The 27,956-nt window shown below is 43.5% G+C and overlaps 1 protein-coding gene across 7 annotated transcripts in view; it reads right to left on the bottom strand.

Annotated features, from left to right (window-relative positions):
• FOXP1 (forkhead box P1) overlaps positions 1–27,956 on the bottom strand; it is a 610,533-nt gene that overhangs the window by 236,701 nt on the left and 345,876 nt on the right. For 5 of the 7 annotated variants that reach the window (XM_023510637.1, XM_012802528.2, XM_012802529.2 and 2 more), the window contains one exon: positions 1,568–1,758. In XM_023510637.1, the coding sequence (XP_023366405.1) occupies positions 1,568–1,747 (180 nt within the window). In that variant the 5' untranslated portion in view covers positions 1,748–1,758. Of the gene's footprint in view, positions 1–1,567; positions 1,759–11,238; positions 11,659–27,956 lie in introns of those variants that run through there. The other 2 variants (XM_023510633.1, XM_023510634.1) reach the window with 2 other exon arrangements.

The following is a 27,956-nucleotide window of genomic DNA, read 5'->3' as shown; positions in this document are numbered from 1 at the left end:
CATGAAAATACGCTAGCGCAAATACACAGATACGCTAATGTGGGGCTTTGCTAAACACCTCACTGGTTAAAACGTGACCATCTGCATTAACTTAAATGTTTATACACAACAAACTGAGAAATTCCAGCTAAAGGGAGCCCGAGCTTCAGGCACAAATGGGTCTGGGTTGCCAATGACAGAGAGATCAGATCACTCACAGGATGTCCCCTGGATTAAGTCCTGAGCTAGTGTTTCTCTCTGTTGTATCTTACCCCCAACAGGCATCATATTGGTCCTACCAACTTGTAGGTAACAATCTAATGAGTCCTTATATTTTTAAAAATTCTTAGCAAGGAAAAAATAAAACGTGCTTCAGAGCCTGCCTAAAAGCTGCATCCCTAACATAGGAAGGTATTTCCTTAGGGCCTCTGATACAAATTCCAATAAAAAGGTCTGAGAAAAGAAAGGTTTGTCTTCTCTCTCCCCCACCCCACCATCCTGTGTCTTTCTGAAAGGCCCAAAGATAGATCATTCTTTTTTTCTACCTGCTTCCAAATGGCACTGTAACTATGTATTGAATAAATAAATCAAGGACAAAAATGGAACACAAACCATCCATTATTATTAACAAAAACTAATATTATTCCCTGACTCCCAGAGAGACTGGGAAACCAAAACCAAGCTTTAAGGAAGTACTACTTACTTATGTGAATTTCTGTCAACATTTTGCTAACAAAACATCATTTCTTGAGTCACATTGTACCATTTGGAAATATCTTACCAGTCATTTATAGGTAACTCATTTCCATGACCATGAAGAATATAGTAGGAATGAGTATTTCCAAACTTACATCCATTTTGAAGAGGGACAAATACGAGATAATTTAAAACATTAGTAAAACTGAGCCACATACCAACTGCCATATCAACGCACGAAACCTAACATAAATGCCCGATACCCCTAAATCCCTACAGGCTGGGAAGCAGCTTCCCACGCGGATGCCGGTGTCACGGGTGTCTTCTGCCTTATTTGTTTCGACCCTCCCTACTCACCTAACATTTTCCCCTTTTCTATCTCTTATTTGGCTTTTTTATCCCTTTTTTCTTATTTTGTTTCCTTCTTCATAAAGCTTCAGCCTATCCATTTTTGTTTTGTTTTGCCTGTTAATTAAAGCAGCAGGAATCATTTCTCCACAGAGTCATTTTATTCAAAGCAGTTACAGGTTAGACAGCCGCGTTGGAGGCCAGGAGAGAGCAGGGAGAGGTCCTTTCAATCTTACGCTTAATAACTGCTTCCTCTAAGATAGTGGTTCTCAACCTTCTTAATGCCGTGGCCCTTTAATACGCAGGTTGAGAACTGCTGCTCTAGGAGGACTTCCAAGGCCTCTACAAAACCCAAGGCCTGAGAATTAGTCTCCTAAGCCGACCAGCAGAGACACTAAAGGACTGGTGGCTTAGGAGACGCTGCTCACAGTCAGGCAGATAGATGGGCACACAGAGGAGCACAGACCCACAGTGATCAAGGGTCAAGTTAACTGGTAGAAGTCGCACCACCACCTTCCACCTCCCCGGAACTAACACCCAGTACCTGCTGCTGCTGCTGCTGGACGTGGGCGAGGTCGGCTGCCCCGATGTCCACGGCCGGCGTCTCTCCGTTGGACCGCCCCTCCCGAAGGCTGCTACACTCTAACAAGTGGCTGCTGCTGCTCGACCCATTCTGGATGGCTGAACCGTTACTTTTTGTCTCAGTCCCAGATTCTTGCATCATGACTCAAAAACCTGATATAAGGATTTCCAGGAGGGGAGAAAAAAGAAGAAGAAAAAAAGCAGCTGTTAAAACAGTTGTTGTGCATAAGGGGCAGGGGCCCTACTTTAAATGTTGCCAAAATCTGTAAACAGTTGTCATTTTCTTTCACTCAATTTATTCTTCATTAGTGGCCACTCCCCCAGTTTATGAGTATGAAACTGTCATTCCCTGCTCAACTGTTAGCAGGACTGGTTTAAACAGATTCTTTTTCTCCTTTGAAAAAGTAAATGCTTTAAGGTGAACCTAGACTGCAGGATTAAATTTCTCTCATGGTATCTGGATGTTTTGCTTGAAAAAACCAGTAAGTTAGCCTATAAAACATATTAGGTATATCATGAAATTTTAATATCTGCAGGCGTGCTGTGCGGTGATGTTACACTTTTAGAGAAACAGTCTCTAACTTCCGTCTATCAAGAGAAAACACACATTACCAGGAGGCCCCCTGGGGTAATTTATGCTGGAAAAACCTCACAGTCAAACACCAAAAACCATTTTAAAGATTCACACTCCTTGGAATCATTCAGGTACTGAAACACTTCAAAATTGGCCACTGCAATAGGTCAGGCCACTCCCAGAGAGAGGGAGAGAAAGGGGAGGGGGGCGGGTAGAGGAAAAGAAGTTTCCACTTCTCAAAAGCTAAATAAATACAAACTCTGATCTTGGTCTTATGGTTAAAACTGACCTGGGAAATCCCATTTCAATGTAGATGCTTCTTGCTGGATTACTCATATCTAGTTTGGCTTAAGGCTTGAAAGGGCTGGGCCTTATATTCAATTTTGAAGAAAAATCTTGCCTGTGTAGTCTTAAAAAAAAAAATCTGAATTTGAACGTACTAAATGTCTAATAGATAAAATATATGTCATGCAAAATGAGTAGCTAGAAAGTATCTCTTGGGTGTAAGTACATTTCACATCATCCTTGGTACTCTCTAGGCACAAAACCCTGATCCCAGAGAGCCAGTTCATCTCCAGACTTGGTAAAGGTCTCCAGAGACATGTAACATGGGCTGTCACCTGTGCCTGTCTATTGCTCACCAGGGTTGAGCCAGGCAGGCCCTACATATAGTCTCCTCTTTAGTGGATGAAAACTGCTAGCCCCATTTGAAGATGAGAAAACTAAGCTTCCACAAGTTCTTCTGGCTTGTCCACTATATGTCAGAGCTGGTAATGGTGGAACCAGGACGTCAACCAGTTGTTAAATCACAGCTCTTAACCACAACGTGTGTTTTTGTTAAGTTGAGGAGAAAAAAGTAGTTATTAAAGGAAGTTGACAGTTCAAACATCAAAGCTGAGAAATACTTGAATAATTAAGACTTCAGTGCAGAGGTTCTCAACCTGTGGGTCGCGGCCCCTTTGTAACAATGAAAATACATCCTTCATATCAGATATTTACATTACAATTCATAGCAGTAGCAAAATTACAGTTACAAAGTAGCAACAAAAATAATTTTATGGTTGGGGGTCACCACAACTTGAGGAACTATATTAAAGGGTCGCGGCATTAGGAGGCATTAAGAAGGTTGAGCACCACTGCTTTAATGTGAAATACTTCCCCTAGATTAAAAAGCAGTAAACTTTTTCACAAATGTGTTCCCATCATGAAGTTATGTACAACCAGCACTATAGATTCTTCCCCACACGTCAAATACATGACCACAGGGAGACAGAAACACTCGGACAGCTTCAGAGGACACTGTTCTCTTGCTGGAAACTGAGTGAAGTCTGTTTTCTGCAGAGTTGCACAAAAACCAAATGGAAGAATTAGAAGCAGAAAAATCCGTGTCTTTCTTCGTTGTCTTTCAGTGCACTGTATGATCCAACTTGACTCAACTTCATAAACCCAGAAGACATATACTTTTTTCAAAGTTAATCCAATTCTGAGGTGGATTAAGAATGGCATTTTTTGTTAACAGGTGGGAAACAAACTCAGAAACAACAGCTGATTCACTCCCATTTCCTTTCTTTTTTATTCTTTTGGTTTTCTGGGCTTGTCTCTTCAGATCAGACTTTCCAGTAATTATAGTCCTTTAAAAGTTGCATTCATATCCTCCCTGTCCACAGAGAAAAGAATCCATCACAAAACAACTAAAACCTTACCTAAAATGTAAGAACCCAGCAATAAGATACTTTGGGGCAATGTGTGGCTTTGCTCACCCCCACCCCCAAATTTGTGCAACCTGGGTATCCCCGTCCCTGCGTTTCAGTCTCCCTTCCACCGGTGCCCATTTGTACAGAGGTAAGAAAAAGGCACAGTGTTCAGATAGTTACAGGAGAGGACCGTTGTCTGAGAGTAGGTGGCAAGGAAGCGCACTTAACTTTCAGGACATATCATAAGTATACCTAAAGAAAAAAAAAATTTTTTTTTTTTTTTTAAGAGACAGAGTCTCACTTTGTTGCTCTTGGTAGAGTGCTGTGGCGTCACAGCTCACAGCAGCCTCCAGATCGTGGGCTTAGGTGATTCTCCTGCCTCACCCTCCCAAGTAGTTGGGACTATAGGCACCTGCCACAACACCCAGCTACTTTTTATTGCAGTTTGGCTGGGGCTGGGTTTGAACCTACCACCCTCAGTATATGGGGCTGGCACCCTACTCACTGAATTGCCCTTTTTTGGGGGGGGAGGGACAGAGTCTTGCTCTGTTGCTCAGTAGAGTACAGTGACATCATCATAGCTCACAGCAACCTGAAACTCCTGGGCTCAAGCAATCTTTTTGCCTCAGCCTCCCAAGTAGCTGGGAGTATAAGTACTGACCAGGACACTGGCTAATTTTTCTATTTTTAATAGAGATGGGTTTTCTCTTGCTCAAGCTGGTCTCAAACTCCTAAGCTCAAGTGATCCTCCTCCCTCAGCCTCCCAGAGTGCTAGTATTACTAGTGTGAGCCACCGCACACAGTCAAATTTTTAAAAGATTTCTGAGAACGCCTACCCATATGGGGAGAGGACCTCCAAAAGACAAAAATATTGCATATATGTAAACTTTACACGTGCCCTCAGAATGAGCCATATTTAGCCAAATAACCTGTCCCGAGGGGATGCTGCTTTTCCAGACTATGTGACCACTGGGATCCCAGACCTGAGAACAGGTGTCTGAGAGACTGGTCCCGCTTTTGTTTCCTTGGTTTGACACCATCCTGGTGGGTGGAGGAAGAACAATCTCCAATACACAATTTGATGAGAAGGCCCTGTTTTTGCTCCATGCAGTTCCAAAGAAGACTGCCAAGTCCTCCAGTACAAGTTTTACAGGCATCAGGCCAAGCAGCTTGGCTTGTGAATCAGGTTTGTGAGAGTGCAGGCTTTGGGACCAAAATTGCATAAAGGATTATTTTGGTCTGAGGATGTCCTTAATTAGTCAAGTGCTAACAGTAGTATGTAGGTTGGAAGATTTAAAATTTCCCATAATCTCCCACACCAATCAGGAGAAAACAGCTTTTGGAAAAGCACATGTGAAAAAATAGGAGTGTCAATGTCTAAGAACATTTCTAACAGTGTCTGGGCCAGCAATATTTTCTATCGAACGTTCCAAGCCATTTAATAAGCTTTTATATCTGTACCACGCTTCATAAACTGCAGAGCCCTCTGATGTACTTTTCGAACTCACAATAAAGGCTACGAGGGAAATAAGGCAAGCAAACGATATCCCCATTTTACAGATAAGAAAACCGAAGCTCAATCGATTTAGGGGTAGACGCAGCCACAACTAACCATCCCCTGCTTCACGCATGAACTTGTCCATTCAATAAATGACGGAGAATTTCCAGTTTGTAAAGTCTTGTGCTAGGTGATGAATAAATAAATCAGTGAAAAGAAAACTAAATATGTGCCAGAATAGACAACAATGAGGGTGGTGGGTGGACAAAGAAAAGCATTAAAATACAAGGATGAAAAGTGTCAGCACTCTATAGCAAACTACTCTTTCCTCACTGAGCTTTACATTGTTAGAGTGATCTGAGACCAAAGCAATGTATGGGAGAGGCATCTATCTGTCTTCTCTATCATGAGACACTCTACCCTCTTTTCTTAGAGGAAGCTTGTCCCAGGCACTCAGTTTGCATAGCCTCAACTTCCCCTTGGGATGCCCTATAACCAACCAATTGCCTTGCTCCATGACAAATGAATGACAGGAAACACAGTGCAATTAACCAGCACCTAAAACATGGAGGCATGGCAATTGGAGGATCACTTGAGCTTAGGAGTTTGAGACCAGCTTGAGCAAGAGTGAAAACCCATCTCTATTAAAAATAGAAAAATTAGGCTCGGCGCCTATAGCTCAACCGGCTAAGGCGCCAGCCACGTACACCTAAGGTGGTGGGTTCGAATCCCCAGCCCGGACCCGCCAAACAACAATGACGGCTGCAACCAAAAAATAGCCGGGCGTTGTGGCGGGCGCCTGTGGTCCCAGCTACTTGGGAGGCGGAGGCAGGAGACTCGCTGGAGCCCAGGAGTTGGAGGTTGCTGTGAGCTGTAATGCCACGGCACTCTACCCAGGGGGGCAGCTTGAGGCTCTGTCTCAAAAAAAAAAAAAAAAAATAGAAAAATTAGCCAGTGTCCTGGTCAGTACCTATAGTCCCAGCTATACCACACCCAACAATAAGTCCTTTCTCCAGAAATAAGTCAAACCTGCCTGCGCCTTCCTGTAAGACCTCTCCAAATGATCAGGACCTGTTTAAATCACAAGATCCACCTGACAGATTTACAAAAGTTGAGGCTACACTTGCATAGATGCTGAAAAGCTCCAGGAAGCCAAAATGACCCATTTCTCATCTTGCTTGGAAACATTACAGCTCTACTGATTTCAAAAGATCGATTTTTTGTGCTGGAGGGACTTGTAGAAAAGGATAAGAACTGAGTTTAGCATGCCTATTTATTGTTGTTGCCAACAGAGCTGCTCTCTGGAAGGATTCTGGAAAATTCATAATGTCTAGGCCAATGTATTTATAGTAAATTAAAGCAGGGCTTTATTATTATGATTATTTCCTTGGTTACAGTGTTGATGCTGAAAATTTAGGGAAAATAAAGCCCTTTGTTATCATGCTTGTGAAAGATTTTAAGCTAACAAAAAGTTCAGTCTTGATTCCAGGGCAGTTAATTAAGGTTGACCAAGTCAGGCAGAAGTAAATTAACTTGGCTGATCAATTATTTATATGAAGCAGAATAAATGCCCTTAAAGAACTTGGTCTGTTCATGAAAGGATGTGTAAATTAAACTAAACATAGTTTTGTAAAATATGTTTCTACTTCTATGGGGAGAAGAGAAGAGAAGTTAATGGTGAAACCACTTTTAGGGAAATGATTAGAGTGATTGCATCGTCCTCCTCTCATCCAAAAAGAAAAATTCTCCTCCTCATTGCTCATCCATGCACAAGGGAGGAAGAAATAACGGCATGTAATTTGGAAAAGATAACAGAAGCTCATGGAAAAGGTAGGAAGGAAAGAAGGAAGGAAGGAAGGAAAATAAGGCAGGCGAAGAATGTGCATGTGACTGTGTGAATTCCGTTATTACAGAAATACTGCCCAGGAGGCTGTTACTTCCTCATAGCTAACTCCCCACAGTTTGCAGACTGAGAAAGAGGAAGGGTGGGAGTCAGACTCCCTTTATTTCTAAAAGAAGTATGTTTTTTTCATTTCTCACATTGCATCACTAAGATTCAAAACTCCCAATAATCACAGGGTTCCTCATGTAGGTGAGGAAAAAAAGAGGACAAACTGGTCAGTATTAAGATAGAAAGCAGACATCTATTCCCGGGCCTCGCCAAGCCCATGGACTGGTTCCTGCAAATGTGCAGAGGGTTTACGTGGCAACACCAGGCAAACAAAGGAGTTGTAAGGAGCGGGGTGCAGCTCCGTGGATTTTTCTTCCCCTAGTAGGCAAACAGAGGGGTGGCCTGAGATATTAAACAAGCTCTGCCCTCGGACTGCTCCTGAGGGCATTACTCTCAAAGGGAGAGGGAATCAAGCTAAAGATAACATCCCAGGTGAAAGTCAGACTCTAAGCAGAGGACTGTGACAAGACAATGGAGACATCACATTTCTGAACAAGAGGCACATGCTTTTAAACTGTTCACTCATCACCGGCCAAGACGCCACGGGATCAGGATGGGAGGGGACGAACTGGTGGAGGGTGTTCCAGAGAAACCTCAGGGCTAAGGAAGCAGGACAGGGGAGAGTACATATGACAGAGGTGCCCCAACAGCAGCCAGGATGAGGAGTGGCTTTCTACAAGTGACGTAGCATAGCACAGTCCTGAAGAAAAAAGGGGGGGGGGGGGTAGGGAGGAAGAACAAAACAAGAGGAACAGTCACAGCAGCCTTTGATTTCCTCCTCACCTGCTGTAACTTCTACGTACTGTGACTGAACCCTCAGACACCAGGGTTTCTCTGCCTACTGCTGCCATTGGAAGGGGACCGGTTCCACAGAAAGGCTACCCAAGAGCCAAGTTCAGGCAGTGAGTCCGTGTGCTCACTGCTCTATGAAGGCACCATCTTCCAATACCAAATTTTCATAATTGTAACAGAAAGGCGTAAATTTTCTAATGCATGGCAGTTCAAAAAGTAATCAAGGGAATGAGCCGGAGGGCTATTTTAATGTATGCAAAGCTAGTGACCCACAGTAAATGGGAGGTAAGTACAATGAATGCAAAGTAATGCACACACACTGAAGTCCTGGTCTGATGAGGGACGGCTAAAATTAACACCCAATTAATTTCCGAATTGACAAACAAATGAAACCCATAAATCTACTTTCTCATTAATTTTCTTGTGGTATAATTTAAAGCAGTAATATGAGGGCAAAAACTGAACATTATCCATCATAAATATCAAAAAGATAGCACTGTAACACCATAAATTATGCATATTACCTGTTGTTAAAAATGATTTATGTATTATCAACTTTATAGTGCACTATAGATGTCTACATCTATCTTTAAAAATCCGGAATTTCGCTTAGCACTTGGGAAGAAAAAGTTCAGGAGCAATGAAATCGTCAAAGGCATGTTTTAAAAACAAAAACAAAATAAATGTGGTCATGTATTAAGCTATATGGGAGATCATTCCAGGGCTCCGACGAGTAGAGGTTGAGACTATCATACAGGTGGTCCCAGTGGAGAAAAAAACAAATCAGCTGTAGGAGAATCCCTCCTGGAAAGCAGAGTCTCCGTCCTAAAGGGGCCGCTGTCTCTCCTGATTTCTAGAATAAAGGAGATGCAGGGCTTGGTGCAAAAAAGGAAGAGCACAGTCAAGGTGTATCTCAGACGACCAGTGAGAAGCTCCGACAGCTGCCAGGCCCAAGAGAAAGAAGAACCCTGAATTGGCCAAGACTTAGAGAAATAATGCTTACTTTCAATAACATAATGCATTAGCTCTCTCACCTTCCAAAGAGAAAAAAAGAAATAGGAACTAATTTGTGTTTATCAATTAAGCCAGAAATAGTTTATATTTATCAATTAAGTGGGAAAAGAGGCATTCAAACTGTTTCCTTCCCCACCTTTCCATCTCCATTTGTTCAATAAAATTAAAATAAAATCCTTTATTTCAAACATAACTTTCAGGTACACCTTGGACTTAATAAGAATTTAATACATATAATTGCCCCAAAGCTTTGACTAACTGATTAAATGAAAACTCCACGCCCAATCTCTTGATCAAATGAGATCAAGGGCTTGTGCTAAGTAGAAACTTCTATATTCCTACTTTTAAAATACTCTTTTTTTCCCTACACTTCTTTAAAAGGACCACCTGCTTTGGTGTTCTGAAACTCAGAAAGTAACCATTGAATCATGTTAGGTTTTCAGGAGATAGGATTGTCCTAGTCATCAAAAATTTTAAGATAATCAACCAATGAAAAACCCCACCAAATGTAAAAAAGTTTAATTTTCCTGTGATTCATGCCTCAGAACAGTTGAAATCGTGTGGCAATAAAATGATGTTCCTACCCAAACCAAAGGTTTCCTTTCTCCACCAGGCTTTCAAAGGTGAAGACAGGAGACTTCGTATTTCCAAGGAAAAAGTATCTGAATTCCAACAGCAAGGCAGCAATGCTGTTCAAAGAAACCATAAATGTCTCATTTTTAAGAACTCTCTTAAACTTCCTTGGACACTGTAATCTTTACAAGACACACATGAATGCAGAAAACAACCACTCCCTCTAAAAGTTACAGATGTCTAATTTCTATTTTTTTTTAATTTTCAGCTACAGTGGGTCCTGTTTCCCTTCTCTCCCAGCAAACAAGACTTGAAGTGCAGTTATCATAGCAACTGTGGGCAAACTATGGAAGTTAGAAAGGAACCACTCTAGGAAACAAGAGTACAAAGGAGACGCACACCCACTCCCTTGCATAGAAATCCCGACGAACTCAAATAATTAAATAGAGACCGAAAAGGAGCTTTGGCAATCCAGTGCTAGGCTGTTTGCTTTGCCACAAGGAAGTCTCTGAAGGTCAGGCATGACGGGGCCAGGTGTTCTGAGGAGCTTAATTAAAATGCATTTTTACAGAACAAAATAGATTTTAAGTTTGAGAACCAACAAAGCCTGCGGAACTTTAATCATCTGAACATTCAAACAGCTGAACTCTCACAAACAGCCTGGTGGAATAAAGTGATCAACAACCAGTTCAGAATACATATTTTTTCATTTCCATATTTTATGTCACTTAATGTACACGAAACCAGGTTCCTAACACCAATTACTGACTGGCGAGTTCGATGACATACTGCACGTCTCCCTCACTTTGCCTCCCATCCCGAACTGCTCTAGTGGCCAAAATGAACCCTATGTTCACAACATCACGGCACCTCTGTGATGCAGGTCTTCAAAATTCTGTCCTTCACGTTCCTTCGTTGTGTGAAAGGGACAATTATTTAATTTCATCTTTCAAAATCTCCAGTAAGCATGTATGGATTTTCCCCCTTGAAAGTTGCTCTTATACAAAGATTAGCAGGCCGCCTCTGATTTAAAAAAAAAAATCAACAACAACAAAAACCTACCACCATTTGCCTCAAAGGTCATGACCTCCCAGCCCCCACCCATCTGTGTTGTATCGTTGTAATTTACAGCAAAGGCCGAGGCCAGGCCTAGTATTCAAACACAAGGCAAAGTCAGGAGCAGCAACAAACACTAACTTGGGGGAAAAAGCAAAACAAAAACAGGTATGATGTGAGCTGAGTTTTCTCTGCTGTTTGCAAAACATGACAAAGGACACAGGCTAATGTTCAGTTCTTATCTCATGTGGCTCCAGCGTCCCAGGGCCAGGAGTCACACGTACATACAAAGCTGACGGAAGAGACACACGCTTTACCTAACTAAAAGTGGTACAAAGCATAAATTTATTTTAAAAGGGTCAGAGTCACAGGTAAGAGTAAAAACACCAGCTTTTAAAAACACATAAGACTTATTAAAAATGTCTCCATTTCTATCAGGCAAGTTTTATTCTGAAAACATCAAACTAAAAGTTAATCTTACCTTCTCAAACTTGACAGAAAGTCCGCGTTTCAAACAGGATCACATCAAGCCCACAGGACAACACACAAGACATGCACAATAATACAAAATCCAAGGACTGTACCTTTCGATGGTGACTGCCTTGCTCATAGTACTAGACTTTTTCTCCTGTACCTTCTAAGTCCTTGTTTGTTCCACAAAGAATTTTCTAGCCATCTGATGCTCTATTACCGAGCTAGTGGCCTTTCAGGAGAGCTCGCTCCCTTCAGAAAAAAGCAAACAACTGCATAGATATCATTACACTAAGGAAATCTCTTAGAAAAACCAAACAACTTGTTAATCTCGCCAGCCCCTTCATCCAAGCAAAAGATAAGAAAAGCAAACCTAAGTCTGTTTCAACCACATTCCAGGGACAAGTTCCCCTTTTTCTTTCTTTATCAAAACTCTAACATTTAAGTTTGTCTGTATGTGTGTGTGTGTGTTTCAAACAGATCTTGCAGGATAAACTGCTGCTCACACCCGCAAACAAAGCAATATTTGTTTAATAACGATTGCTGCCATGGGTACAGTAAACAAGGGGCCCAGCATTTGTGTTTATGAACAAACACATCATCTTACAAGAGCAATTTAACATTAACCAGGTGGAATAATCAACAGATTTCATAGGTGACACCAGGGGCAGGGCTAACGTAAACAGAACTGGGGAGGAGAAAGGGGCCACTCTTCAGGAATCAAGGTCGAGGTAAATGCATCACAGAGTAAACAGCTGGGAAGAAGGCAAGATAAACAAATAGTCATTCTTCTGACATTTAGAGAGGCAGAAAGGTTGTATGTTACATAGATCAGCTGCTGACCACCATGAAATCAAACCAGTTGGAGACCAGGCCTGCTTGTTTGCACAATGCCATGTTTGCTTATAAACAACAATTTGCTGTTACCAACATCGCATTACTCATCATCACATAAGCCAGGGTGAATCAAGTCAGATCCGGTTAACTCTTTACTGGTGACACTGCTTAGAAATAATAAATTAAAAAGAAAAACAAATACACCACCCCCTATCAGAAAAAGAGGTCCCCCCCGCCCAAATGAGACAAAGAGAGCTCAGTCAATACCCTTTTATTTCCTGGGTCTGCAGATAAAAATAAGCATCCACATTGCTTCAACTCCTGAAAGTTGGACTTGAACGACAGCTTTAAAAGAACAAAAGGCCATAATGTTTTCATGCTTTAGTAAAACTACCTGGGTCAAATACAGATTCTCATCTGGAATTTTTCATCCAGAAGGAAAACCCTTTTCTCCTCACACTAATCAAACTAATAGGCTGGGTGTGGTGGCTCGCTCCTGTAATCCTAGCACTCTGGGAGGCCAAGGCCTGTAGATTGCTTGAGCTCAAAAGTTTGAGACCAGCTTGAGCAAGAGTGGGACCCAGTCTCTACTAAAAATAGAAAAACCTAGCCAGGCATTGTGGCAGGTGCCTGTAGCTACTCTGGAAGCCGAGGCAGGACTATCTTTTGAGCCTAAGAGTTTGAGGTTGTTGTGAGCTCTGACCCCACTGACTCTACCCAGGGCCACACTTTGAGACTGTCTCAAAAATAAATAAATAAATAATAAACTAGTAATAGCAGGCTTATTATGATTTTGTCCTTTAAAAAGATTACATAAATAAATCAATCAGGCAATGTTCTATATAACCACCCTGGAGTTCCTTTTGTCCTCTGATCAAGGAAGTCTTAGGTCTTCAAAGCTCAGATTGAAGAGGAAATCCAAATTGTCCAAATTAGTTTCCAAATTAGTTTCAACCTATTTTACAGATACTTTAATACTATCAAACTACTTAATCGTGGTACGTGGGAATAACATGTCTCCATTACTTAAAATTTAATAAGGAACATACTAAAAACAGTTTGATAATTTATCTATATCTTACATTTATGATCAGTTATTTAATGTTTAAAAATTCTGCCTGATGCCAGTGCAAGTATAGCAAAACACCGTTGGACATCCAAAGCAAAATCTGAAAATAAGAAAATTACATTAAAAAAACACATGTCTCCCACCCTGAGCGCACACCTCTCCCTGGTTCCACTGTGTATAAATTTCTCAACCTGCTCTAGCCCCTCTTGTTTCCACCTCCTGCTTCAATTATCTAATCTTTGTTCTGCAAACCTCACGTCACAAAGTAACTAGAACGTTTTCTTGTGTGAGTAACCAGAATGTTTTCTTTCGTGTTTTTGTTTTGTTGCACTGTGGTTTGTCTAAGTCTCTCTCTGTTGGCAATCTCCTTTTCCCAGATCAACACAGCCCCTAAGGCCTCCACAACACCTAGGGAAAAAATTTTCCACTGAGCGTTCAGAATGCATCCTCTTAGGAGGCAACTTCTCAGGCTCACGGACGTGCTAACACCTCATGGACTCCGGGAAAGGACTCCAAGAACTGACTCCTTTTTCTGTCCTAGAAAGCCCTCTATGGCTGGAGCTGTTCTACTGCCCTTGAAAAAGCAAACCAGGCTTGCTCAACGGAATGATGCAAGTCAGGCTGCTAGAACAACTAACAGGGAATCTTCCTCCCAATGCTTTGAGAACAGAACGTCCTCAAATCCCACCCTCACTGCCCGATGTCTGTGGTGGGGATGACCAGGAAGCAAAGAAAGGTGTAGTGCCTCACACAGCAGACATCCCACGGGAGAGACCAAAAAAACCCAGAGAGGTAGTAAAAACCAAGCCTGCTGGGCTGTGCCAGCCTCACTCTCCTGTTATCTTCATGAGAAAACGCTGACTGCTCACTCTTGGCACTTCAACCCTTGCCCAGTTCTCTGGAGCTTCATTTTTATTTTTTTCCCTGAAGCCTGGCTGCACCAGAATATCAGTAAGAGATTATAAACAAAGTTTATAATTTTAAATAGTAATCCAAAGACTTGTAAACATGTCCCTTGATAAAGGGCAATAATTGAGCCATGGAGTTTTTAAGCTAAGCTAAACCTAGGCACATAATTAATTACCCAAATGGGGAAAACCTCTGTATTTGAAGACGATTTCTTACCATGAGTAGAATGAATAATGTCTTCTTTATTCTCCCCCAGCAGCGGTGTTAAACTTGTCCTAACTCAGCTACGGTTTTATTTCCACCTGCACTTTCTTCACTCAGGATCCCCAATTGTAAAAGTTCTATTATTTCTTTTAAAGTACATTGATTAAGAAGTCTTTTATGTAAGTTGTTCAATAAACTATTTTATTTTATTTTTATTTATTTATTTATTTATTTTTTGAGACAGAGCCTCAAGCTATCCCCCTGGGTAGAGTGCTATGGCCTCACAGCTCACAGCAACCTCCAACTCCTGGGCTCAAGCGAGTCTCCTGCCTTCACCTCCCAAGCAGCTGAGACCACAGGCGCCCACCACAATGCCCGGCTATTTTTTGGTTGCAGCCGTCATTGTTGTTTGGTGGGTCCGGGCTGGATTCGAACCCACCACCTTAGGTGTATGTGGCTGGCGCCTTAGCCGCTTGAGCCACAGGCGCCGAGCCCAATAAACTATTTAAAAAACTTAGAATAGTTCTAAGGAGGCTCTATGGGGGGAGACTTAATATTGGAAAGGACTAATTTTTCCTTTTTTAACTCCTACCTGGGATGAAAATCTTACAAATTCTGAGAGTCTGAGGGAGGTTGTGGCATCTGACTACAGACACTTCAGCCAGTTTCCCAGGTCCAAGCATTCACTTCTATTTCTGTCTTCATGGTTTTTGCTATGTCCATTTCCACCTGTCCTATTGTTATTTTTTAAAAATGATTCAGTTTTGATAAACAAATCTATCTTCAGAAGAAACTTTGTATCACTTCTTTCAATGGAAAACCCATATGTAACCCTTTGTAGAAGAGAAATACTTTTGTAATACATGTAATAAAACCTAACTGACGTTATTAAATCCCAGCTAGATCCTGCTGTTCCTCAGAGGCACTGAGTAGAACCCTTGTTCTTTCTTTGTTAAATAATGAGCTTATAACTGGTGGAGACAGATTAAAGATACTACTACCAAATTGAGACTTTCTCGCTGACTTTATCAGAAGGATTAAAAAAAGAATTGAAAATGGAATTGCTTCAACGTCAAATCACAATCATGAGAACTGGTGGATGATTTACGAACCACCTAAACTCTTCTCCCAGCACACCTGTGAGTAGTACAAGGCTTATGTACCTGTGAACTGAGCTAGAGGAGCCTTAAAAGACGTACATGATGTCCAGGCTATATTCTTGACATGTTCCTAACAAGGCAATTCACAGAGCACTTACTGAAGGCCTACTGTGTATACTTACACTGAAGGGATGATCAACCATGAAGCCAGATTTGCTATTCTTGCCCTCAAAGCACATGAGGCTCCTAGGCCATGGGTATTATATTTGTAAAAGACACCATGAGCTCCAACCAAGAGCCTCCCTCCCTGACCTGCCATTTCTCATTCCATCAGAAACGTGGGGCATCACCCACCTAAGTAGTACCACCTCTCCACAATGCAAGTTCATAGTTTGTTTAGTAGCAAGTAACTACTGTATTTTAAAAACTATAAACATATCATTCGAATGCTTTCATGGTCAAAAAGATGGATGCTTTTATTAGTCCACCCTTTTTTGTAATGGAGTGCCACTGATGACCCAGCATTAGCCTCCTTCCCTGCTATTAATCACACTTCAAAGAGCTCATTTTGCCTTAAAATCTTAAGAAACCGCTATAATTAAAAAACACAGTGTCTACATAATGGGAAATGCTTCCTTGATTGTATCATTTCATAAGATATAGTATTTTTTTCCATAGGAACAAAGACCATGATCCAAGGTATTACAAAATGGGAATAATTTTATATATGCATATATAAAAGAGAAAAATGTAAGCTCTCCTTTGTGTCTGTGGCTTCCCACATCTGTACACTTTAATCACTACCTTTGGGAAGTCCATTCAGGCAAAGGCATAAGCATCTAGTTTACATAGATTAAAACTAACGTAATATTCCCAAACAAAAGAAAATTAAAAATGAAAGGGAGAAACTCTAATGCAAAAAGAAAGACGTGAAAGTACATGGCGTGCTTCAGGAAAATTTCATCAGTGGTCCATTCCTCATTCATCATCTGTAATTCCTGCGCCTCCTCCGTCCCTGTGAAGAGAACTAAGCCAAGACCTTCAATAAGGGACATCAGGACAAACTACAGGTAGCTGCCAATTTACTTTCTCTATGATTTCAATAATATAATGATGCCCTAAAAACTCCTAAGTCCTCATCTCATTAAAGCGTCCTCATGACCATGTAGCACAGCTGAACACCACTTAAAGGAAAAGTATTTGAAAGAGTTCTTCAAAATACAGAGCTGAAGTCAGTCTTTTTTCAAGCGCCCTTTCAGTTTCTACCACTAAGCAGTTAGAATGAAATGTACGCATGCATGGATTCAAATCTTACACACAAAAACGAGGACGTTACAGGATGAAGGAAGAGTAGGCCCCAATCGAACACTAAAGTTACGGACCGAAGCGGTGTGAATGATTGGGAAGAATCCAGAGAGAATCAGCCAGGCTGAAAGTCAAGAAGCCAGATAACACCCTACCAGGGGCAGGGGTTGGATAGAATGTGTGAAGCAGCCGGCAGCCGCCGGGCTGGGCAGAGGCCGCTCAGCAAACAGCGATCCCAGCTCCACTGGTGAGGCCCCTCTGCACAGAGACAAGATAAAGTCCGCCATGGCAAGATAAACACCTAAACCTTGGATTCTCCACTGACTAATAAAAAAGCCAACTTCTGTACGTACTTCTCGAAAACCACAGGGACGTGCTGAGAAAGGAGAGTACCTGGAAGGAAACGCTCAGTGCTCTGCCCAGCTGTCACAGACACGCCAGCAAGGGGGCGAGAGCCCAGGGTGTCCAGAAGAGGCAGAATGGGCGTCACGAGGGAGGCCGCTGACCACAGCTTCTCTTCTCCGGCCAGGTGCTGGAGCCGCTGGAAGGCTGTGGAGTTGGGGAGGGACTGTCCGATAGCTTACAGCAGGCGTCCTCAAACTACGGCCTGTGGGCCACATGCGGCCCGCCCCCCTAGGACATTTAACACGCATATGGGTGTTTTTGCCACTGCTGCCTGTCCTGCTTAGCAGCCAACTTGTCCTGGGGCCTGCAGTCCGGCCCTCCAATGGTCTGAGGGACAGTGAACAGGCCCCCTGTTTAAAAAGTTTGAGGACCCCTGGCTTACAGTAGATTCTCAGCAGGACTCCCTCCCCAACTAAACACTCAGAGAAACTCCGGAAGGGGTTGCTACTCCTTGGGATTTCCATGATAAATATGATGGGTTGAGGCCCTGGACATCTTTGGGGCAGAAACAGTACCTGGTACCAAGTATGACATATATTATGCTGCCTCTGAAACAGGGAGATCAAATGATTGGTCCTTAGCATTCTTTACCAATAGAAGGCAGAGAACAGGGCCCCTCAGCATCCTTGGTATACAGGTTACAACTCACCAAAGATCATAGCCCATTTGCTGCCCATGTTCTCCACTGAAAACCAAAGATGATAGCCCACATATAAGTAACGGACGGAAGGGGCCAACAAATTTATCCAAGAGTAGACTCCTGGGACGCTTCTTAGAAGACCAGGACAAGGCATCTGTCTGACACCAAAGGTTTCCAGACAGACCACATGTACCCCTAACAGATCATTCTTCACAATGCAATTGTGGTGCAGACGAAAACTACACAGGCCATGGTTCTGGGGACACAGAAGGCCACGCCTGGGAGATAGGATGATTCTCAGGTCCATTTCAGACCACTGCATGACAACCCACATGTTCATAAGCTCCGTTAGGTGGTTAACACACATATGGAAACTTGAGTAGGCAGCTGTGATCCAAAGGGGGCACAGTCCTTGGGTTGGTTTCCCAGCTCTGCCAATTTGAAGTTTTCAACAAGCTACCCTGACCACTCTCACCTTTTCATTTCCTCACATATAAAATCACAGGAATCTTCATCTAGCTTCAGTCATCCTTCTACGCAATACTTTGTACCTAATATGTGCCAGGTCTCGTACTAAGTGGCAGGGCACCGATGGGGAACAAAAATCGATACAGTCCCATCAACCTGCGAGTGACTGTCTAAGAGGGAGACACACGTTAATCAATTAGCCAGATGAATGAGTGGCAATCAGAACTGCGGTAAGTGCGACCATGAAAAACGCAGTGGTCTGAGAGCACACAAAGATAATATATGTAAAGTGCCTTGGATATAGTAGGTGTTCAATAAATCACAGTATTATTACTAGCTCATAAAACCTAGGCCCTTTGGGAGGCCACTGAAAAATTCTCAAGTGCAGAATACTCTCCACGCCTGATCATAAAATGACCCTGAAATAGGACTGTGTTCTCCTGATTTTCCTGCAGTCTCCTGGCTATACGAGGAATACAGTATCTATAAAGTCAAGTTCCTTCTAATGACAGCGTAGTGAACAACATTAACTTTCTGGGTTACTGTTAAGAATTAGCTCCTGTTTACCAAGTTGTAGTTAAAGGGAAGAACGCTGAGCAGGGCAGAGGGTAATACTGCAAACAGCCTTGTTCAAAGCAGTCTTTTGATTATCATTTTAAAGCCTGGAAATCTAAAGAAAATCTTTAATTGGCTTTTCAGCGGCATTTCTCCTTTGTATATGCAGTTTGTTGAAGTCAAGAATGTACATGCTAATAATTGCAGATGGGATTAGCAACCTGTACCTCATATTGTGGATCCAAGTGGTTAATTATTAGTGTGCCTAGCATGTGTCTATACAGCAGGAAACCTGCACTGAGCAGGGATCAGACGGTGCCGGTGACCAAATCCCCATTACTTGACAACTCCTACCCCAGAAGCAGAGGGGACCTGAGTCCACCACACTGAATGGGAAACTTCCATGACATTGCAGCTGGGTGTGTCCAGCAGGCCTTAAAATAGTCCTTCAAATTACCAAGTCTTCCCTTTATTCTTTTCCTAGTTATTCATGAACTTGAAATAAGAATTTTAAATAGGGCCACCAGGTGCGGTGGCTCACACCTGTAATCCTAGCACTCTGGGAGGCCGAGGCAGGGGCAGTGCCGGAGCTCATAGGTTCAAGACCAGCCTGAGCCAGAGAGAAACCTTTTCTCTTAGAAATAGCTGGAAATTGCGGCAGGTGACTGTAGTTCCAGCTACTTGGGAGGCTGAGACAAGAGAATTGCTTGAGCCCAAGAGTTTCCTTGCTGTGAGCTAGGACATCATGGTATCTATTGAGACTGACAAAGTGAGACTCTGTCTCAAAAAAACAAAAAACAAACAACAAAAAAAAAGAGTTTTAAATATGACTTAATAGGTTTCCACGTTTGTACAAGTTTCTGGTTCTTCTCCTAAAATTAGCTGACTTCCCTCTAGCATTGTGATGAGAGAATTCTGATCACACTTTTATCTGAATTCCCCTGACTGAAGAATATAAAAACAGAGAAGATGGGGTGGACCAGGTAGAGAAGTTGGGGCAGTGTGTCGGGTACAACATGTTTCATGTTAAGAACTCAAGGTCTTAACATAAGGTGGCTGCAGGATACCCACCATTGGTTCACACACTGGGGCACCCATTTGATTTTTGGAAGCTGTTATATGCCAGTGGAATAGGACAGAGCTACCAGCCATAAATGGGTGGTTTCCATTTTTGCTGCCTGGAACAAGACATACCTTTAGGATAATTTCCCTTGGGTCCAACTATTAAAAATGCAAAGTATGAGGGAAAAGGACACACTGGGAATAATAGAAAACATCAGGAAGGGGAAAAAAAATCTGCCTAACAATCTGTCTACAGCAGTGGCTCTCAACTGATGGCTGGTTCTTACTCCCCAGGGACATGTGGCAGTGTCTGAGGATATTCTGGATTGTCACAACTGGGGGAGGGGCTTATGCTACTAGAACCTACTGGACAGAGGCCAGGGCATCCTACAGTCTTGCTGCAGGGCACAGCCCCTATAACAAAACTGTGTTGGTCCTACCTATCAATAGTGCCATGATGGAGAAAACTATTCTGTTTTTCTTATGGGATCAAGGCAATGAGTTCTAATTTCTGTTTAATGATAAATTTATGATGTGTCATAAAACTTTAACGACTTTTGATTTTTGCTTCAATTTCTAGTTTAGAAATACCACTGACCTGAACACTTTTTATGGGGTCAGGTTAGCAGGACTCAGGTGACGCTTAGACATTTGTGCAGAGGACTCAATTTTGAGAGTCTGACCATGGAGAGGAATGAGACAGGCTGAGGCAGGCAAGCAGATGGGAGGAGAGGTGGCCAAGCTTGACAGAGATGCCATGAGATGGAACGTTCACCAGCCCGGAGCAGGGCAGGGCTGGGCTGCACGGAGCTTCCTAGAGGTGAAGACTGACAGGTCCTCGGGGTGGAGCTAAAGCTGGGAGCCTGGAGGACAGATTTCAGTGCTTTCCTCTACTACCGGGGATGAAGAGCAGGCTGTCCCTCTCTTACCCCTACTTCTGGGGCACCTTGTCACCCAAATTTCTCTCTCCATTCACTCTCATCCAGTCTTCACACCAATTGTAAAAATCATCTTCTCAACCCCAGATGTCTCTCCCTGGGACTGCTGGCTGATTGAAAGGCTGTACTCACTTCCTCTCCTCCCACTGGCCCCTTCGCCCAGGGTAAGCTGGCCTCTGCCCCACCTCTCTGCTGAAAATATCTCTACCAAGGATAAGCTGGCCTCTGCCCCACCTCTCTGCTGAAAATATTCCTACCGAATTGCTAATGAGCTTGCAATTGCCAAATTCAATGGACACCTTCCCATCCTTACCTTGTTTGACTCTTGACAATACATGACACTGTCGTTCATGTTCATATTGTCTTGTCTTGAAAAAGAAAAATCTCTCTCCTCTTTCCCTCCAGTTTCCCCCTCGTTCCTGGTCTTCTGCCTGTGTATCTGCTGGCTCCTTCTCACTCTTTTTAATGAGCATCCTTTTCCTCTGCTCACTCTTAAATGTTTCATCTTGCCTAAAAGTACCAGCCTCGGTGCTTCCAAACGCTAAAGCAGGAGTTGGCAAACTTTTTCCGTAAAGGGCCAGATAGTAAATATTTTTGACTTTCTGGGCCATATGGTCTCTGTCCCAGCTATTTAGCTCTACTGTTGTACAGCAAAGGTAACCAGAAACAGTATGTAAACAAATGGGCATGGCTATATTCCAATAAAATTTTATTGACAAAACAGGGACAGCTGGACTTGGCCCACAGGGTGGTACTTTGTCAAGCCCTACTCTCAAGCACTATCCCTGGAAGACTCATACCTATATCCTGGTGGCTCCTGAATCATTTTCACCAACCAAAATACCTTTTCAGAGGGGCAAACCCTTGTTGGGCAATCTTCTGCCTCCTTCTACTTTGATGACTGCAAAGAATCACAAATGTTGCCCCAACTGGAATCATCTACATCTTCCTCCACTTCAAGGCTGAGTCAGCTCCTAGTCCTGGGATTTTAGGAAAGGGATTGATTGCATTCCCAAGCAGGAACGATCTTCCTTTTCTTTTACTTCCTATATTACCAATTCCCATCCATTCTACCTCCTATTTAAATAATATCTGCTTCTCCAAACACTTGCTGGGAGCGGGCTCCATCACTTAATAACTATGAATGTGAATTAATGCATCTCCTAGTTGGGCCACACCACAGCACTTCTGATTATGTGCTCCCCCGCCCTGTCCTGCAGCTTGACCCCCTTTACTGGCTCTCTACTGCCCAGAGGGCAGAAAGAAGATACCCTCTGAACCTGCTCTGTCTAACTCGAAAACCAGGGACCACAGGTGGCTATCGAGAACTTGAAATGTGGCCAGAGTGACTATAGAACTGATTTCTTAAGGTATGCATAATTTTAATATAAATTAGTTTATGTTTAAAAACTAATACTCAAAACTTTTAAGGATGTGTCAAACAACTTAGGTTTGTGAATTCAGTTTGTAACTATAAGGTTTTATAAAATCTAAACATACAGCAAGTGTTCCCAATGAAATTTTAATGTTTAAATTGAGATAATTTTTCAAAGACTTAGTATAAAAGAATGTAAAAAGGGTCTTTCTTGCATTTTTAATATAGATTACAAAGTGAAGTGATAATATTTTGGACAGATTGGATTAAATAACATAATACTGCAATTTAATACCTTATTCTTTCTACCTTTTTGAATGCTGCTACTAGAAAATTTAAAATTCCTCCTGTGGCTCTCGTCTGATTTCTTTTGCCTTGTGTTGCGGGGGCACAGGCTTCACGACCTGGCTTTCTCTCCACTCCAGCACTCACATTCTCTCCTTTCTGTAGCCACCCTCGACCAGCTGCTTCCCAGGCAGGCCAAGTACTGACTGCCTTTGGACTCCCCGCACCATGTCCCCAGCCTCTAGGCCTCAGCCATGAACCAGGGTGGACTTGATTCCTGAGGAACCTCACAGTTCAAGTCCAACTAAGAAACTTTTACCAGATACCTCCACCACAAAGTCGAGTAGGCATTCTCCTATGGAGTCTTGGAAAGTTTTCTACTAAACTTTTGCAGGACAATCATTATACTATGTTCTGATTTTCTAAGTGTTTAACTGTAAGGGAGGGTTTGTGTCTTCTATCTATCTAACTGGGTTCTGGGTAGTTTGACGAATGAATGAATGAATGAATGAATGAAGGCGACATAGTGCAGTTAGAACTGAATACTTGGTAATTATCTGATTATAGAACTGAGGGGACATCAGTAATATTTCTCACATTTCTGGCCCCAGTGATTTGGAGAATAACCATGCTCTTGTGAGAACAGCCAAGTGAGGGAAGAGGCTGTTTTCAGGCCAGAAGCAGAAGTGAAAACAAAAGCTAGCAGGGAGTTATCAGCACAGAGATGGCAGGTCAAAGGGGCTGGTAAGAGTGAGAGGAAAGGGGAAAGATCCTTGGAACACACCACAGTTAGTACCTGTATAAAGAGGCAGGAGGAGTGACATTTAGTGAGCACTAAGTTCTAGTCCTCACACCTACCTAGTAAGGTACATATTAATTCCTTTTTCTTGTTTACTGAAGGTCAGAATATTTGCATACACTTATACGAAGGTATCAGTCAAAAATCTGAGCAGCGTTTTCCAATCTCAGTCCACTACACGCTACAGGCACAGTTGGCAGTTGCGTCCTAAAGACCGGAAGAGACATCGTGGGAAGGGAGTTCCGAGAAGGAAGAGGTGGTAGATGGTTCTAAGTGGTTTGGAGAGCCGGCGGGTGGTAAGATGGAGAAGGCGAGGGGAGCTCCCCACACAGTGTCAGGGACCTTCATCCTCCTGCCTTTTCCTCCTTTCCTTCTGAAAATAAACGCTACTCACTTTCTGCCTTCACTTTTCAACCCATGCCTCCTGCAACCCCAGGCTCCCTCTCGGTCTCAGCCGGCATGTCAACACACCCAAGGCACCGGGACCCTAAAACAGGCATTTCCAGATTACTCTCCTGCCTCTCTAGTTCTCACTCTACACCCTCTTTCCTCTACTCAACTAAGCTTTTTGAAAGGTGCTATTTCCACGTTTCCACCCCCTACCTACAACTCTCTGCACCATGAACTCAAATGTCCAGGTGAGAAGAGAAGTCAATTAGAATCAAGTCCTTCAGCCAGATCCAGGCAGGGGGCTGGGGGAAAGCCTGGAGGCAGCATTTACAGCCTGCAGGCCAGAGACAGGATGCAGGTGGTCCTGGGCCTGCCCAGCAATGCTGCTAAAGCCAACCAGCTGCAGGTTCTCTGCTGCACCTGACCCCAAAACTGCTAGGAAACTTCTCCTGTGGCTTCTCTCAGGGCACATCCTCTGGCTCTTTGCCTGACCCTGGAATCCTGTACCCCCTTGGTCTTTTTCAAAGAACACTATCCACCCCTCTAATCAGTGATGGCAGTCCTCAAGGTTCCTCCCAACCACCTTACCTACTTTCCCTCAGCTCTTCATGGATTTCCCCAGACGAGGGCCCAGCAGCTACTTTTCTCCTATACTAGTTATTTCTCCACTCGACGTTCATGGCACCCTCTAACACTCAACGTGTACCAAACTCAACATTCTTTCCTCAAACCGGCCACTGGTCCTGATCAGGGGAAAGTCAACTGTCAGCTCCTCTGACATTTGGTTCAGCAGCAGCAGCTCCTTAGTCTCATGTATCCACCAAATTGATCCCTTTTCTTTTCATCACAACCATGACCATCCAGCCCTCATCATCTTTCTGCTGCAGTAGTCAAAGAACCTTCGGCTACTATCGTAATCATCTCCCAAAACAGAAGTCAGTCTCACCCAGTCACTCCTGCTGGCAAAGCTGCCAAAGCCCCCCGTCCTCAGAGGAGAGTCCTAATCCTGCTGCTTGGAATAGCAGGCCCCTGCTACAATTCCCCAAGACTTCTTTCCAGCCGTCTTTCTCTACCAACCTAGCAAAACTCCCAGTTAGTTGCTGTCTCCAAATACACCTTGCACTTTCGGATCTCTACAACTGCCATTTTCTCCCCTTTTTCCTATTTTGAAGAATAAACTCCAACAAATGCTTTGAACCCACTTCAAATGCCACCTCTAGAGAGGAGTTACCCCATCCCAAGTACTCCACATGTGCTTTATTTTTATGGTGGCCAAGGGTCAGGCACACTTTACTATGCTAGTGACTAAAAGCCTCCTCCCTCTAGGCCAGGAGTGCCCACCATTGCCTCACAAGGCCTAATAGTACTGGATACTCAGGAGTCACTTGGCAAAAGCTTCCTTGGTGAACAGACGGATGTATGGGGGCATGGGCAATAGAAAGATGTGGAGTCCAGATGTGGGACTCACTCTGCCTGGAGCACAGCAGCGGCTTAGTAAACGGATCCTTCCTTCCCTCTTGCAGACTAATGAGGTAATCAAAGAGGAAAAAAAGTTGACCGTTCCGAATTTAGAGGAGGGAAGTTTAGCAACAACACCATCTTTATAGCAAAAGAGGAATTCAACTGTCTGCTGAGATCCAATGAGGGCATGGCTGAGGCCCAAGGGCAGTGGTCAGGCTGTAGGACAGTCAGCGTGGTGAGTGAGAGGAATCTAAATCTAAAGTTCCTGACAAGGGGAGGGATGAGCTCCTGACGGCTGACTTGCTCAGAACTTCACAGAGGTGCCCAGCCTGCTGTGGGAAGTACCACCAGCAGCACTCATTAGCTTAGCAAGACTTGATCGAAGATGCAGTTGCTGGGGCCAAAGCAGTGGTGAAAGAAGAGACGAGGGTGAGATGGTAGAGTGTACTCTAGCGAAATGGCTAGTTATGGGGTCTGGGTGAGGAGGGACGGAGATGTGGGACGGAGAAGATAAAATACAATCAAGCAAGGCTTGGGAAAGGGGAGAGATGGAGGCTGTGACGGAATGGAGGGTGTGATGATCTCAGCAAAACATACATAGTGAAAAGCAGCCAGGTTACAACAAGGTTCTGCAATCACCCAGCAAGTCAAAAGGAGAGGGTCCTTTAACACACAGTAGGTGCTCAGTGGACATCTACTGAATGAAAAATCGACACCCATATGGAGCAGAACCGTCCCCTATCCAGTGATCCTTTGTGCGCTGCCAGCATCAGATTTATCATCAAGCTCATTAGAAAACAATCACAGATTAACACTCTAGGCCAAGGACACCCCACAGACAGGTTGTTTTGACAAGACTAGATCTGACGTTACTCCAACATGACAATGTAGGCAATATATTTAAGAGAGCTAGAAATTAATACTCAGCTAAAAGTACCCAAATCTGCCAAGACCCGGCACATCGGACACAGTAAATATGTACTCTAAGTGAATGAATGAATGAATGAGTACCTAAGTAGATGAGTGAATGATAGAATACATATGACCTATAATACGTATGATAAACACCAGCTTACCTTTCAAAACCATCACTCAAAGCGTAAGATCTGCCAGAGTCAGCCTGAACAAGCAACATGGGATAAAGCATTAAGGCATCTTGTTTCTCCAAAATTTAGAAGACACAAAGGCGCTGGCTGGGAGTTGGCAGTGTGTAAAGAGAGAAGACGCGAGAGATTCTGTTGCCATGTTATTCCAACACGTCTGCGGCATAAACGCTAAGCCGTCAATCCCCTTTGCCTGGGTAGCCACAGTTCAGAAGTGGCTCCCTCAATCTGATCAGCAACTCTTTCTAATGCCTCTTACTTCATAAACTACTCGTGTAGCTCAATTCTTTGAACAGTGGTAAAGGATAAGGAATTGAGGCTTTCTTCCCAAATCATATTATCTAGGATAGTAAAAGCAAGTTAAACAAATACTTCTTAAAAGAAACAGGAGAAAAACCATTTTATCATGAAGCTCTAAGCTATACTGATGTTTATAAGTATGACGAGAGAAAAAAAAAAAACAACAACTTCCAAGCTAAGTCATAATTGCTAATGCTACGGATTTATTCCCTGTAGAATTCTCTAAGATAAACAGAGATTTGCATATTTTGAAGGTATTTTGTCTGTTAAACACTCCCGTTACTGTAAAGATTTTTTTCTTGCCAGGAAGAGCTATTTTTCTCATCTCATTTCTAGTTCTCCGCCCACTCGCTTTCCCCATCCTGCGTTTTGGGATTTCTCCCTCAAATACCAAGGCTGAAGGAAACACACCTTTTACACGATGGAGAAATGAACAGAAACTCAACCACATCTATGGAGAGAAATAGGACAGGAGGGCATTTCAGTGCAGACCAACAGAGTGTAAGCAAAGCCCCAGGGGACGGCCCCAGGAGCCCAAGCGGACTGAGAAAAGTCAAGTCTTCCGATTGTTGGGCAATAATTCAAAAGGTTCACAAAAACTTTCCTCTGCGAGAAACAAATGGTAGCTTTACACCCTGCACGATTCTAAGTTTTAAAAAGCCAACTGGAGAGATGGGGCAAAGAAAAAACTTGCGAGCCCCCGCTTCTGTTTTTACGGTAACTCTGCCTGAGACAGCATGGACACAGGCGCTTTTTTGGCAGCCTGTGCTGCTGGCTTCCTCCGGGGAGGAGAAGTTTAAATTACATCGATTTAATCTTCCCATGTACCAGAGCTAACTCAAGTCCCCCTGTGCAGGCACCTGGGTGTCTCACTTTGCCTCTCACCGTCTGAAGGTCTCAACTGGTAACAATCTTGGGGATCTTTCTGGTAGGTGAAGCTGGGGCTCTTCAAAGTACAGACCCTTGTTCTGAGTCCAGTGCTGACAACAGAACACTGTCTTTTCAGTTTGAGTTTCTCCTCCGAGGCCGAGCCGTGATGCCCCACCAATCTCACTGTCGGACTGTGTGCGGCAGCCTTTGCCAGGCACAGGTGTTGTCAGGGTCACCCTGGCCGGCCCTCTGGCTTCCTGGGATTCTCTCTCTTCCTCCTTCCACAACATTCCCTCTCCTCTCAGTCTCTTTTCTCTCTTTGCACTTCCTGTTTTCCTCTCCTACTCTCTGTCTCTCCCACTGCTCTCTCAGAATCTCTCTCTCCTGCCCCACGCGGTCCTGCCTTGTTCTCTCTGGGGCTTCCTACGGGTACACTAAGTGTGCTGTCACCAGCCAGTCCGAGAAACCATGCAGTCACAATGGTCAGACTGAGAGCCGAAGCACGCAGGATGTCAGCTGCTGACGGTCCCCTCTGATGACAGGGCAGAGCACACAGGACGTCTCTGGTTTGGCTGTGGGTGGGGAGAGTCATTTTGGTCTTCGTGGTATTGGTGGTGCCGGGTCTCCCGGACCACATGAGAAGGCTGGTGTGG

This window comes from Otolemur garnettii, unplaced genomic scaffold (assembly GCF_000181295.1).
Source record: "Otolemur garnettii isolate 467f Iridium unplaced genomic scaffold, OtoGar3 scaffold00015, whole genome shotgun sequence".
Classification (NCBI taxonomy): Eukaryota; Metazoa; Chordata; class Mammalia; order Primates; family Galagidae; genus Otolemur; species Otolemur garnettii.
The sequence above is the reverse complement of the archived record's forward strand: the minus strand, read 5'-3'. Positions and strand labels throughout refer to the sequence as shown.